This window comes from Manis javanica, chromosome 8, assembly GCF_040802235.1.
Source record: "Manis javanica isolate MJ-LG chromosome 8, MJ_LKY, whole genome shotgun sequence".
NCBI classification, from domain to species: Eukaryota; Metazoa; Chordata; class Mammalia; order Pholidota; family Manidae; genus Manis; species Manis javanica.
Window position 1 is genome coordinate 12,096,551 of NC_133163.1, and position 15,822 is coordinate 12,112,372.

The following is a 15,822-nucleotide window of genomic DNA, read 5'->3' on the forward strand; positions in this document are numbered from 1 at the left end:
ACATTTTTAAAAATTTAGGTACTAAAATGAGAGAATGTTTTAAAGTTACCATGCAAATTAATTTTTCTTTCAGCACATGATTTTGATAAAAGATCAGCTCTCAAAACAGCAAAGTGAAGGAGATAGCATCATCAGTAAACTGAAAAAAGATCTAAGTGATGAAAAACAGAGAGTTCATCAACTTGAAGATGATAAAATGCACCTTACCAAAAAGTTAGACATGAAAAAAGACAAGTTAATTCAAAGTGAACTGGTCCTAAATGATTTGCATTTAACCAAGCAGAAGCTTGAGGATAAAGTGAAAGATTTAGTAGATCAGCTAAATAAATCACAAAAAAGTGATAGAGACATCAAGAAGGAGAACTCTGAACTTAAGGAACATATTCAGCAAAATGAGAAGGAGCTTTCTAGAGTCAGGGATGAATTAACTCAGTCTCTAAATAGAGATTCTGACAGTAATTTTAAGGATGACTTGCTTAAAGTAAGGGAAGCTGAAGTCAGAAACTTAAAGCAAAGTCTTTCAGAAATAGAACATCTCAATGACAGTTTAAACAACGTTGCTTTTGATCTCAAAGTGGAAAATGAAAAGTTGGTTATAGCATGTGAAGATGTACGACATCAGTTGCAAGAATCTATTGCTGGTAATAATCAGATTTTTCTGGAAAAAAACACTATGATGGAGGCTCTAAAAATGGAAAAAGGACAGTTAGAAGCAGAATTGTGTCAGGCGGAAAAGAGGCTGTTGGAAGAAGCAAACAAATATGAGCAAACCATTGAAGAACTGACAAATTCACATAATTTGAGTACCTCTGCTTTACAGCTGGAACATGAGTGTTTAATTAAACTCGGTCAAGAGAAAGACTCTGAAATAGCAGAACTCAAAAAGAATATTGAGCAGATGGACATTGATAATAAAGAAACTAAGAAGATTTTGTCATCCAGTTTAGAAGAGCAGAAGCAATTGACACAACTTATAAATGAGAAAGAAATTTTTATTGAAAAACTTGAAGAAAGAAGTTCAGAGCTTCAGGAGGAATTAAATAAATATATTCAGGCCTTAAGAAAAAATGAAGTTTTAAAGCAAACTATAGAGGAGAAAGACAGAAGTCTGGGATCCATGAAAGAGGAGAACAACCATCTAAAAGAAGAACTGGAGCGACTCAAGGAACAGCAGAGTCGAGCTGCACCTGTGGCTGAGCCTAAAACCCTTGATAGTATTACAGAACTGGAATCAGAGGTGTCTCAACTGAATATAATAAAGGATAATCTTGAAAAGGAAGTAAAACATCATCAAAAGGTAATTGAAGATCAAAACCACAGTAAAATGCAGCTACTTCAATCTTTACAGGAGCAGAAGAAAGAAATGGAGGAATTTAAATGCCAGCATGAGCAAATGAATGTCACACACACACAACTCTTTTTAGAGAAAGATGAGGAAATTAAGAATTTGCAAAAAACAATTGAACAAATCAAAAGCCAACTGCATGAAGAAAGACAGGATGTTCAAACAGAGAACTCTGATATTTTTCAAGAAACAAAAGTTCAGAGCCTTAGTATAGAAAATGGAAGTGAAAAGCATGATTTATCTAAAGCTGAAACTGAACGATTAGTAAAAGGAATAAAAGAACGAGAAATGGAGATTAAACTTCTAAATGAAAAGAATATATTTTTAACTAAAAAGATTGATCAGCTATCCAAAGATGAGGTTGGTAAACTAACTCAGATTATCCAGCAGAAAGATTTGGAGATACAAGCTCTTCACGCCAGAATTTCTTCACCTTCATACCCTCAGGATGTTGTTTACCTTCAACAGCAGCTGCAGGCCTATGCTATGGAAAGAGAACAAGTATTAGCTGTTTTGAGTGAGAAGACTAGGGAAAATAGCCATCTGAAAACAGAATATCACAAAATGATGGATATAGTTGCTGCCAAAGAAGCAGCTCTCATTAAGCTGCAAGATGAAAATAAAAAATTGTCCACTAGATTTGAAAGTGCTGGCCAAGACATGTTCAGAGAAACTGTTCAGAATTTATCACGTATCATTCGAGAAAAAGACATTGAAATAGATGCATTAAGTCAGAAATGTCAGACCTTATTGACAGTTTTGCAAACATCCAACACTGGAAATGAGGTTGGAAGTGTTAATAGTAATCAGTTTGAAGAGCTTCTCCAGGAACGTGATAAATTAAAACAGCAAGTAAAGAAAATGGAAGAGTGGAAGCAGCAGGTGATGACCACAGTACAAAACATGCAACACGAGTCAGCCCAGCTTCAGGAAGAGCTTCATCAACTTCAGGCACAAGTGTTGGTAGACAGTGATAATAATTCTAAATTACAAGTGGACTACACTGGCCTGATCCAGAGTTACGAGCAGAATGAAACCAAACTCAAAAATTTTGGGCAAGAACTAGCGCAAGTTCAGCACAGCATAGGGCAACTTTGCAACACCAAAGAACTTCTTTTAGGAAAACTTGATATTATTTCACCTCAGCCCTCTACGGGATCATTGCTTACTTCCCAATCAGCAGAGTCTCTTAGAACAATTAAGCCTGATCTATCAAGTGAGTCTTCTAAACAAGAGATAGAAGAGCTGAGAAAATCGTTGCATGAAAAAGATGCAACCATTAAAACTCTCAAGGAAAATAATCACAGATTGTCTGATTCGATTGCTGCCACCTCAGAGCTAGAAAGAAAAGAACATGAACAAACTGACTCCGAGATTAAGCAGCTAAGGGAGAAACAAGATGTCTTACAAAAGTCACTTAAGGAGAAAGACCTCTTAATCAAAGCCAAAAGTGATCAGTTGCTTTCTTTAAATGAAAATTTCACTAACAAAGTGAATGAAAACGAACTTTTGAGGCAGGCAGTGACAAACCTGAAGGAGAGAATACTAATTTTAGAAATGGATGCTTGTAAACTAAAAGGGGAAAATGAAAAAATAATAGAAACAACCAGGGAAAAGCAAACAGAGTATCAAGCATTACAAGAGACTAACATGAAGTTTTCTATGATGCTGAGAGAAAAAGAGTTTGAGTGTCATTCCATGAAGGAAAAGGCTCTTGCTTTTGAGCAACTACTGAAAGAAAAAGAGCAGGTATGTGCTGGATGGAGTATTATAGAAGGAAGTTGGGGTGGGGGAGATTTTTTAATGTGTTAGTTACTTCACTGATACTGTCTTTGGTGGGGAATGTGAATTTGTTCATACAGAAATAATTTCAAAATGTGATTCATTCTAAGTACATTTTCCTCAGAGGCATATGGGTGTTTCTCCCACGAGATTACTAGATCTGTCCACATATTGTTAGTACGAGATTAAATTTTTATAGCCTGTGAAGTAGAAAAAAAGTTCAGTAGCAATTAATGTTTTTCTTTGGAAAATAGAAATATTTTAAAGAGGAATTGTTAAGTCACTGCAACTGATCCAAATTTTAGGTATATTTCAGTGGCTGCTAATAACGGTTAACATTTTAGAGATTGTAGGTAAAGGGAAGCTCTGTGAAAAGCATGCTACATCTTGGACAGTGGTCTGTGGTAAGAAATATATTTTATATTGTGACAGTAAGCACTTGTATGTGTGTGTGTAAAATTGAAACAAATTTCAGGAATCAGAAATTACCCTTGCTGTATGTGACGCTCCATTTTAAGAAGTGCTGGATGACCCATTCAGTGAATTTTTTCTCAGTTAGTCACAACCTGGTATTGTGGATGTGTTAGCCATGAGTAGTGCTTTTCGCATAGTAAGGTCAGTAAATATTCCACTTTTGTCACTGGCATGACTTTGGGTGTGTTTTGACTTTATTGGTTCGTATTCAACGTTGCAGTGGAGAGAACAACAGAATATTGAACTAGTGCTTAGACCAAATGCAAGATACTGAATGATTTAACTCATGCCTGTTCAGGTCTTATCTTAGAGACTTGGATTAAAGTTTGGGGATGCTTGGTGTTAATTTTCATTTGGTAAGAAAGTTACCTCACTTCCCTCTTCTCTGCCATCTGATAAACTAGGTACACTGAGAGTGCGGAAGTGTTCTTTCAGGCATAGCTTCTTACCTCCTTATGGTACTCGTCTGTCATTGGTAATGAAAAAGACTCTTAAAGGGTAGAAATTAACTTTCTATTAACCAAAATTGGGTATAGTGACTTTGAGTTATAAGTGTGTAGCAGGGGAATATAGAACAATGATAGGCTCTGTTTTAAAATTTTTTTCCTTTTTCAGTTTTAACATCTTGTATAAATTAGTTCTATTTCATTGATATGTACAGATCTAAAGTGTGCAGATGACTCACCTCCCTTTCGGGAAGTTTCCCTAAGTTAGTTAAGTAGGACTTAATTACTGTATTACCTGAGGGTAATTAGGATAAACTAATTAATTTCTTCCAATACTCCATGTAAGTGAAGAGTACCTTTAGAATATACTATGAATATAGTAAATAAAATTTTTTAGGGAGGAAAGGATGTTCTCGACAGGAGATCTTCAATCCTATTTAATTTTTCAATCATTTGTTCTTTATAATATGAAGAAAAATTTAACCGAAAAACTTTTTTAGAAAATACTGGCCTTACTGTTCGGTGGGGGGGTGCTGAGATAAAAGGAATAGATGACTTTATTTTTTGATATTGATGTTTTGTTCTGAGGGACACATTATATATTCTAAGGAAATGGAAATTTTACATCAAGGTTTAAAGTAATATTAAACTATAAATAGATTCATATGATATGCATATTTAAAGCAGAGAAAAGAATTGGTTGTAAATAACCTGACATCCTTTTGTGCTTTTTAGACTTCCAGCAATCATCTTAAATTCATGGCCCTACTTTTTTGCAGTGAAGGGTTATCTTTTTTTCTACTGTTGTTAATATATTGTATAGAATGAATTCAGAAATAAATTTTCACAACTGTCTATATCATTCCAGAGTTGCTTTCATTAAATTGTTGCTGAAATGTTCTTTTAAAATTGACTGTGCATGTGAAATGATACTCGTTCTGTTCTGTTCTCTGCCAGCATGTGACACACTTTCTCTTAACAGTTGTGTATGCCTGATGAATGTGCACACACACACACACACACACACACACATACACTCCCATACTCACTCTCTCTCTCTCATACTCTTGTGTGATTTGGGGGTTTGTGAGCAGTTTATTGTATTGGATAAATTTGAAGACGTTGTGTCTTTTGAATTCTTTTTAAAACATTTCTAAAGAAATTTTTCTTTTAGAATAGTTTTAGATTAGAAATGTTGCAAAGATAGTAGGGTTCTCATACACCTCACACCCAATTTTCTTATTGTTAACGTCTTTTAACACTGTGGTACCTTTGTAACAACTAATGAGCAATATTGATACATTACTTAAAGTTAATTTAATTAAAGTTCATATCTGTTTGAATTTCCTTAATGTTTTACTAAATGTCCTTTTCCTGTTCCAGGATACTCCCATTTTATTTAGTTGTCATGTCTCCTCATGCACCTCTAGACTTGGCAGTTTGTTAGACTATTTTTGATGACCTCGACATAGTTAACTATATTTTTTAATTATTTAATGAAGAAAATGTCTTTTCTTAAATGTATTATTCTTTAAAGCTAAGGTTATTTCTTTCTAAAAGGGCAAGACTGGGGAGTTAAATCAGCTTTTAAATGCAGTTAAGTCAATGCAGGAGAAAACAGTTATATTTCAACAGGAGAGAGACCAAGTGATGTTGGCCCTGAAACAGAAGCAAATGGAAAACAGTGCTGTACAGAATGAGGTACACTTTCACTTGAAAGAAACAGTGATTCAAACAATAAGTTTAATGACTGTTAAGTAAGAAAACTGAAATGATTTATGAATTAAAATTAATTTTTCTCTTATGTGAATTTTTTCTTAATCTTCCTCTGAGGTGCTATAGTAGTGGGATTTTGATTTCTATTTCAGTGTTCAAAAGTGAAAATCATGGTTGGTCTTGGATATAAGAAAAGTTTCCCTCCCATAAAGTATGAGACAAATGAGATTTACTGAAAAAGTAGTCAGTCACAAAAAGCCCAGTACTTTGTGTAGTTCCGTTTTGCATTACAGCCAAAGGGAATGGGATCTTAAAAAAGTAAAAATTCCAGATGAATATTCAAATTGCCTTTAGGAGACTCTTTTCCTAACATAAATACATCTTGCAGTATGAAAAATTAGTATACAATTCATATACTTAGATAATGAGGAAAACCGTAGTAACAAAGTAGCTCTGCTGAGGGGTGGGGTGCATTTTATGGAAAAAAAGTAAAGAAACGTCCTTTTTCTAGGTTCAGCATTTACGTGACAAAGAAGTTCGCTTAAACCAGGAGCTAGAGAGACTGCGTAACCATCTTTTGGAATCAGAGGATTCTTACACCCGGGAAGCTTTGGCTGCAGAAGAGAGAGAGGCTAAATTAAGAAAGAAAGTCACAATGTTGGAGGAAAAGCTAATTTCATCCTCTAATGCAATGGAAAACGCAAGGTAACTTTTTCATTTTTTTTTTTTTTGCATGAACACTTCTTGAGTGTCAGAATCAATAAGGATTTCATGTTACATTTTATTCTTATAAAACTTATCTCCATTTTACAGTTGAAGAAACTGAGTGTAAAGAGATTCAGTAACCTGCCCATAAAGTCAGGCTCACAGTGTGTGTGGGCTTCAAAGTCAAGTCTGTAACTCTTAACCAGATGAGGCTTTCAGCCTGAGGCCTCTGAATCTTAACCATTAACTTAACCTTAGAAGGGAGAGCGCAAAGGAGGCAGCACGGTGAAGACCCAGATCAGCATGAACCAACTCGGGGTTTGTTAGAGCCTTAGAGTCACCAGGTCCCTACCTAAAGATTTTTTTAAAAATTAGTTTTATTTTGGTATCATTAATCTACAATTACATGAAGGACATTATGTTTACTAGGCTCCCCCCTTCACCAAGTCCCCCCCACATCCCCGTTCACAGTCACTGTCCATCAACATAGTAAGATGGTGTAGAATCACTACTTGTCTTCTCTGTGTTGCACAGCCCTCCCCGTGCCCACCCCCCACTATACATGCTCATGCTAATCGTAATGCCCCCTTTCTTTTTTCCTGCCCTTATCCCTCCCTTCCCACCTGTCCTCCCCAGTCCCTTTCCCTTTGGTAACTGTTAGTCCATTCTTGGATTCTGTGCTTCTGCTGCTGTTTTGTTCCTTCAGTTTTCTTTTGTTCTTATACTCCACATATGAGTGAAATCATTTGGTACTTGTCTTTCTCTGCCTGGCTTATTACACGGAGCATAATACCCTCTAGCTCCATCCATGTATTATACCTCTGTATTATACCTTTAGACTCAGAAGGCAAACTTGTTTGAAGTAAGATTCAAAACAGTGATCATTTGTGTCTGTGTTTCATATTGACAGAAATGCCAAAACACCCTTAGGCTATAACATTGATAATCTTCAAATTTTCAGGCTCTTATTTTCTCTAATTAAAATAGTTTCTAATCTCTGCCCTCTTTGATTTACACTTCGAAATAGATGCCAGAATAACCTTTGTTGAGTAGAACTGTGATCTTGTTACTCCCTCTTCAAAAACCAGGGTAGTGTCTCATGATTTGGACCCAGGCTATCTATCATCTTAGCTTTATTTCATACCGTCATCTACGTCTAGTCCAAGTATGACTCAGTTCTTCAGATAGAGCTAGTATTTTTCTGTTTTTCTTCTATATTTTCATTTCATATTCTTTCTTCTGCCTGAAGAGTGGGCCTGATCCCCAATACCTAATATTTTTTCTATTAATCCCACCTATACTTCAAATAACGTCTCCGTTTTCATAAAGAGTGTTTTATTTACTGCACAGTCTTCAATCCAAAGCCAAACCCTGGTTTGATGTTTTCTTCTTTGAACTTGCATAATACTTGGAGTCTTTGATAGGACACTTATATTTTACTTTAAGATGCAGGTAATTGTTGATCTGTCTTATGCCTTCACCCACCCAGTGAAATGTAAGGCCACACTGGGGGTAAGAATGATGCTATTTATTTTGTGGTTTCCTCCCATATATTCTTACACAAAGTTTAATAGGTATTCAGTAATAATTGTTGTGTGATGTTTTTTGATTAACAAGAGCTCAAAGTCACAGCCCATTTCATCCTTACAATCACCCTTTGAGTGGTCGGCTAAACAACAAAGTTCCAATATAGTCCAGGGACATTTGAAGGCAGTCAGACCAGACTCTTAATTATCATTTTACTGTTTTTTTCCACAAGAGGGTGCAGTTGGGTAAAGTTTCTTTAAATATAACTGCCTTTAATGGGCTTTATTGGATTACTCTTGAATAAGAATTTAACTGCATGTTAACCCAGGAAAGGCTATTGTGACATTTTATATGTAATCATTATGTATTAAGGAAGTACATCAATGAATGATGTAAACCTGGATAAATGCTTTGTAAATCTCTTAAGTATTTTTTTTTTTCTTAGGTACCTTTGATTTAGTATTTGGGGAAGGTATAGGAGTTATTGTATTTAATGTAAACAGGAAGAAAGATGATAGTAAGAGATAATTAGTAATCAGAATAATCAATGGGATAGCCTTTGGAAAGTTATGAGTTCACTATAATTGCAGGTGTCAAAAGCGAAGTCATACATAGAACCATTATTTGTTGAAGCTGGACAAAATGATTTACAAGATCCCTTACAGCTTCAAACTTATAATAAATTACATCTTAGAGTTTAAGCCTGGAAATGCAAAAGTTGCAAGCTATTTAAACTTTTCTTATGCTGACATTTCTTCTTTAGACCAATATTTAGTCTTTAAAATAACTGCCATTTGTTCAGAGTCACTTTCATAGGAATGGTTGAATTAACAAAAACAGGGAGAACAAAAATCAGAGGAACTCTTCAATTTTGTTTGAAATTGAACTTGAAGTTAATGAAGTGAAATGTGGAGAACATCAGATTCAGAGAGAGAGAAAGTAGAATGACTGCCTGGGGGCGGGGAGTTAGCATTAATGGATGTGGGGCGTCTGTCTGAGAAGGGGAAACAGTCCTGGGATGGAGGGCAGTGATGTGTACAACAGTGTGGATGTATTCAGTGCCACTGAATGGTATACTTAACAGTGGTTGTGGTAAATGTTACATATGTTTTACCACAATATAAAAAGTAGGTAATAGGCTTCATCTTGTTAATGTATCTGAATAGACAGAAACAGTTTGACTTTTATTGTTTTTGTTTGAAGCCATCAAGCCAGTTTACAGGTAGAGTCATTGCAGGAACAGCTGAATGTAGTCTCCAAGCAGAGGGATGAAACTGCGCTCCAGCTTTCTGTCTCTCAGGAACAAGTAAAGCAGTATGCCCTGTCACTGACCAACCTGCAGATGGTACTAGAGCATTTCCAACAAGGCAAGTTGTATGGTCAGTCTTTCACTGAAGAAAAGTGATTGTAGTTATTGGGAATTTTGGCTTACTTGGGTGCTATTTTAGATTACGCATGGGGAAATCTGTGAAAGGTTACCCACTTGTAAGGGATAAGATAAGTAGCCATCAGTAAGTAAATTTAGACTCCTTTTACAATTAAGACTAGGGAACATAAACTATATACAGTAATTACTGAAAGTTTGTTTTAGTACCATATTATGACCCTTGAAGGTGAGGCTAGGGAAGTATAGGGTGATCACACAATAAAGGGGAACACAAAGGAAGAGAGGTACACACGCAGAAAAGATGGCTAGGTTTTAAGATACTGGTTGGAGATTGAACTCACTTCAAATAGTTAATCATCAGTTATTACTGTCCTTTGAAATATTAACTTGTTTTTACCTGTTCATCTATACTTTGAGGTCACTACCTTTTCTAGTCCAGGTGGAAAATACTTTCCTGGAGACCCAGTGACACAGCAGTTTTACCCTGGTAACCAGACATGCCTTATTACATTTACCTCAGATTTACCCCCTTTAGATCATTTATTTATTCCCATTTATTACCCATCTATTTATTCATACACTCAGAAATTACTGGCAGTGAATTAACTGCTAGTAGGGGGCAGGTGATTAAGGGATATGAGGGCTAATTAAGTAACAGGGGTTATAATTTTGTGCCTAAGAAAAACTTAGAATTTGTACATATGTAGACCTTCAGGGTCACTCATGGATGAAGTCTTAAATTTTAAATATTGCAATTCTGTAGGGCTACTCTAAATCATACTTACTAGAACAGAAATGTATACAAAGTAGTACGGCACAAAGGCCGCAGAAAAAGTTTTGTTAAAGAGGTAGTATTCGGGCGGAGTTCTGAAGAGAGGAGTCTGCAAGACGACAGCATGGGGAGGATTCAGGCAGAGGAGACTGGTCTCTTCTTTAAGTCCAGTTAACATCACTACTAAGGCGTATATAATATTCATGTGGAGACATTTGATGCTTTTGTTGAATTAGTAAAATTGCAAGTGGTTTAAAATTCTAACTTTATTATGCAATTACAAAAGAGTAATATAATTTTTTTTCTTTAGAGGAAAAAGCTATGTATTCTGCTGAAGTAGGAAAGCACAAACAGCTTGTAGCTGAATGGAAGAAAAAGGCAGAATATCTGGAAGGAAAACTAGTATCATTACAGGTTGGTCAAAATAAATTCTCATGTAAATTTTATTATTCATGAGACAATTACTTGCAGTGCATTATTTTCATTCATTTTTTCATAATTTCATTCATTATTTTTCATAGTTCATTGTTTTCACTGCTGCCTTGGAAACAATCCCCTACACAATGAATTCATTGCATGAGTGGCTACCCTGTATCCTCTGCTGAGGCATAATGGTGTATGGATATTCAGGATTTTCCTCATGTGACTTATATTTTAGACTGGGCAGACCAAATATGAAATGATAGGACATTTTAATTTTTAGCACAGATGGATATTTTAGAGATTGCTAAATACAAAAACAAATTAACTTATAATTTTAACTTTATAATTTTTTATTTCCAACAAAATACACTGGGCACTGTATTTCACATACATTAAAATGATATATGTTACCCCATTAGATCTTTTTCTTTTGCAGCATAATCCTTTAAAATATTTTTGTCTTTATTATTATGCTGTTTCATACATAAAGATATTATATGTAAGATATAATAAAATAAAAATTTTTTTTATATCTTAAGATACCAAAGAGATACGATACCAAAGTGAATTGCTTTTAGATTTAAGATAAACTTTTCTGAGTCCTAAGTAGATCCTGGTCATAGCTGATAGAAAATAATAACATTTATTCACCTGTCATTAGTAATGAATATGATGTTCAGGCATGTGAATATTCCAAATAAATGAAGACATACTTTCTTTAAGGTTTTGAAATTTTTATTAAATACTGAGTGGCTGCAAAACAGCATTTAGATAATACATATAAAATAAAAGAATAGCAATACACCACATTCCCATGTATTCATCCCCCCAGTGGAAGAAATAGAATGTCATCCTCTGCAGTTCCTTGTGCATCTCTCTTTATCTCATCTCCTTCTTAACCACCTCAGAGATAAATGCTATTCCAGAATTTTATGGTAATCACCCCTCCTTGTTTTTTGTTATGGTTTTATCACATAAATTTTCATCTCCAAACAACACATTGTTTGTTTTTACATGTTTTTGAAGATTGTATAAATCAAATTTTGAATAATATATTAGTTGAGTATTTCTTCTGAGACTTGCTTTTTGTTACTCAGTATTATATTCATGAATTTTAGCCAAGTTACTGTGTGTTACTGTATGTAGATGGTTCATTATTTTGTTCATTGTATGAATATATAATCTGTTTACCCATCTTATTGGCAAAGGACTTTTCCACTATTTGCTATATAAATAATGTGGTCATGGACTCCCTTGTTTATATCTCCTGGTATACACGTTAGAAGGGTTTCCTTCAGGTGTGTATCTTGATTGGCACTGCTACATCATTAGATACATATGGGGAATTTAAACTTTATTAGATTATGGCGAATTGTTTTCTAAAGCAGATGTGCTAATTTACTCCTACCAATGATGCATAATCCTTGGCAACACTTGGCATTATCAGGATTGTTTAAGTTTTTGCCAGTGTGGTAAGTGGGAAGGGCTATTTTCTTATGGTTTAAATTTGCATTTCTCTATTAAGAAGGTCAAGTGTCTTAATATGTTTTTTGACCATTTATGCTTCCTTTCTGGTCAGCTCTTTAATATATTTAAAAAGATACTTTATCCAGTGTTTTAATTTCCAGGAGGTCCAGGGTATCTAGTCTGTCATACTGTTAGATTGAAGTCTAGATATCCTTTTAAACTAGCTTTATTTTTTTAAATTTAAAATGTAACCTATATTTAGAATGAGAACAAAATAAGAAGAAATTAAAAGGGAATTAGTAAAGATAAAAGGTGAAATTAGTGAAATCGAAAACAAATGGTAGAATAATGAGATCTAAATGTTAATTTTTCGAAGTCTTAGGATAGTTTTAAGGTTTAGTAATTTCTTAACTATAAATGCTATGAGTTTTAAAAAAATGTTTTGGAAGTTTATTTAAATTTCCTTTACACTAAATTTAGCCTTGCAGGTTTTGATATTTTTTTTATTTAAAATTTTTTGTTTCAGTCCCTCCTGTTACCAGTCAGGGTTCATTCAGCCTGAGAAGCAGAACCAGTAGAGAGAGTGTGTGTGTGTGTGTGTACATTGAAAAATATGGATACACACCTGTGAGATTTAGAAGGGATTTGCAGTGTGATTTTGGGGGCTGGTTAAGCAAGTCCAAAATTTGTAGGGCTAGCAGTCAAAACGGGAAGATCACATCACAGGCAGACTGAAACGCAGGGGGAGTGGGCCAGAGCTGTTGTCCACAGGTGGTCAGGACAGAATCACAAGCAGGATGCAACTCTGCTCTCTACTGCAGGCCTGAAGTTGCTGTCCACAGAAGGGTTTTTCTTTTCTTTCTTGGTGATGCCTCACTTATCCCTGTCTTCAAACTGTGTTTAAACTGGTTCAGTCAGGCCCATCCTGATTATCTAGGGTAAGGTGCCCTCTTTAAATTTAAGTGATTAGGGGCTTTGTTTACACTGTAAAATATCTTCAGAGCTACATCTAGGTTATGTTTGATTAAATAACTGGGGAAATATCCCACTCTGATTCAAGATGGTAAGACTGGACCTGAAATTTACGTGGGCAAGTACTCTAGAACACAACAGCAAGAAGGGACTTGCCTACTGCATGTCACAGCAGAGCCACAAATCATTACCATATTGACTAGATAGTAGAACAGAAGGAAAATCCAGAAACAGTCCAAGTTATAATTGAGAATTTAAAACTAAACCCTAATTTCAATTTACTGGGAAAAAGGATAGATTATCTAATAAATGATGTTGGCACAACTGGCTAGCTATACAGAAGAAAATATTAGACCCCATATCTGTGTACAAAAATAAATTCCAATTGTATTAAAGCTATGATTCTCAACTGGGAGTGGTACTGGAAATCTGAAATTTTGGTTGTTACAGTGATTTGATGGGTCTTCTGGCATTTAGTGGGCAGGAGTCAGGAATGTCAAAAGCTCTCCCATTGAGAAACACTGTTTTAAAGATGTAAATATTTAAAAAGACAAATATCTTGCAAGAAAATCTAGAAGACTACATATATAGTCCAGTCTAGGGACAGTGAGGAGCCTAACCAAGACTGAAACTCAAGAATCTGTAAGAACAGAATAGGACATGTTTGACTATTTACAATCTAAACACTGTGATATGGCAAGAGACATTATACAGTTAACAGACAAAGTCTGGCAAATAATATTTGTAGCACTTTGAAAAGGGGCTCATATCTATTATGCAGGTGCTCTTGCATATTACAAAGAGAAAGCTTGATAGAAAAACAGCAAGGTATACAAAGAGGTTTTCACAGAAGCAGATTGAGGTGTCCTGTAAACAAGAAAAAAAAATGCTGAAATTCACTAGTAGAGAAATACAAATTAAAGTAATAATAATGACATATCACTTTATACCCATTATACTTGCACAAATATATAAGATCATTTGTTGCTATATTTCTTGACTTTTTTTTTGTAGTTTTTATTCTCTTACTATTGTCATTTAAAAAAATTTTTATCATCACATTATCTTTTAGCAGCATCCTCTTTTTTTTTTTTAGTTCCTCTAAAAGAAACAGTACTATGTTGTTAAGTGTGGGTTCTATCTTTGATACTTACTAGTTGTATGAACTTGCCCAAGGTCACAGAAGTACAGCTTCATCAGCTAAACTGAAAGGGTTGATTTGCTCTACGATGTCTTCCAGCCTTATATAGTTTGTGAAATAGTTTTTGCAGGCTGCTTTTTAATGAATTTTCCTTCCTCAGGAGCGTTTGGATGAAGCAAATGCTGCATTGGATTCAGCATCAAGGCTTACAGAACAACTAGATTTAAAGGAAGAACAAATTGAAGAACTTAAAAAACAAAGTAGGTTTTTTTTTCTTGTCCATTTTTTCCCCTGCAACACTAGTGTTGAATCAAATGTAGTCACCCCCCCACGTATTGGTACAGTGGAGTGAGACCACCTTCCACTGGTGTATGACTTCCGTTTCCATCTCCCATGACCAATTTGCTCTCATTTTAATAAGGCCCTAGTGAAACCAGAATCATAAGTTGACTCCCCTGGCTGTCCAGTTAGTTTTCCTGGATATTCTTATTGGCTGTCACCATGCTGACCATCAAGGGGATTGATTTGACCTACCTGACTCACTATGATTAGGATTTCTCCCTTGTCTGTGTTAATCCTTCCTAAAGCCAGCTGATAGGTTAGAGACTATTCTCAAGTGAAAGTACTTTTTGTGAATGAATGTGGGTATAACTAGCCTTTGATGATTATAGATGGTGCTTTTCTTACAGGCATTCATCATATAGTTTTGTGATGCCTGTAAGGTATCTCCTAAGCCCTGTCAATTCCCTAAGGTGAGTCCTGTGCTTAGGATTATCATTTGGGCCTCAGATAATCATGTGGTTCTTAATGCATTGTTGAATCTAACAGCTGACAAAGATGGCATGTCCTCATATAATCTCTGATTTAAGGGTCACCAGGAAGTTGAAGCTATTCTAGGGCTGCATTTAGTAAGTAGTGATTTAAGATGACTGAGAAGGTGATAATGGAACCTAGAAAAGCACCATCTTTAGGTGTCTAAGTTAGGCACAGTAATGCTAAGGCTACTGCAATTAAGGAATTAAGAAACACCACTTAACATAAAATAGAAATTAGAAATAGGCAAAAATAAAAGGAGATGGTATAGCAGGGATACTGTCACACAAGAGAAATAGTAATTTGGGCAGTAAGGAGGCAAGCAGAGAAGAACCACTGAAGCATGAATACCAAAGGACAAGCCAGAATAAGTTGGCCTGAATCCAGCAGGAGACAGATGAGAGATTTTTAGGAATACAGAAAACAGTTTAAGATCATGTGAGGTAGTTCTTAAGATAACTTGATTCTGAGGCAAATTACTGCCCAACTAAAAGTACTCAACTTTGTTAAGACTTGGCCAGCCTTGGAAGTCTAAGTCTAGTAAGAGGCTGGAAATGGGCAACAAGGAAACAATTATATATTGACCATCATGGACATTTTATATGACATGTACTATATTATCTAGTCTTCTCTTATTTTATTTATTCTTCACAGGCAACTCTAAAGTAGGTAGTATTCATTCCATTTTATAAGTTAAAGAAATGGAGATTTGATCTCTGATCTTTTTACCCTTGGTCAAAGCTTTCCATGTTACTGTACTTCTTCCTGTCAGGAAAATGGTTATTTATAGTCTGACTTGGATTTTGTTCTCTATATTTCCATCTCCTTTGAAGATTGGGCAGTATCTTTTGT

The 15,822-nt window shown here is 35.2% G+C and overlaps 1 protein-coding gene across 7 annotated transcripts in view; it reads left to right on the top strand.

The window, feature by feature from the left end:
* TRIP11 (thyroid hormone receptor interactor 11) overlaps window positions 1-15,822 on the top strand; it is a 65,798-nt gene that overhangs the window by 33,690 nt on the left and 16,286 nt on the right. For 6 of the 7 annotated variants that reach the window (XR_005053941.2, XR_005053940.2, XM_073241964.1 and 3 more), the window contains 6 exons: window positions 74-3,094; window positions 5,608-5,748; window positions 6,275-6,468; window positions 9,199-9,362; window positions 10,465-10,568; window positions 14,318-14,417. Coding sequence is in view for 5 of the 7 variants with exons in the window: in XM_073241964.1 (XP_073098065.1) it covers window positions 74-3,094; window positions 5,608-5,748; window positions 6,275-6,468; window positions 9,199-9,362; window positions 10,465-10,568; window positions 14,318-14,417 (3,724 nt within the window). In the remaining 2 variants the exon portion in view is untranslated. The remainder of the gene's footprint in view (window positions 1-73; window positions 3,095-5,607; window positions 5,749-6,274; window positions 6,469-9,198; window positions 9,363-10,464; window positions 10,569-14,317; window positions 14,418-15,822) is intronic. The other variant, XM_017657191.3, reaches the window with a different exon arrangement.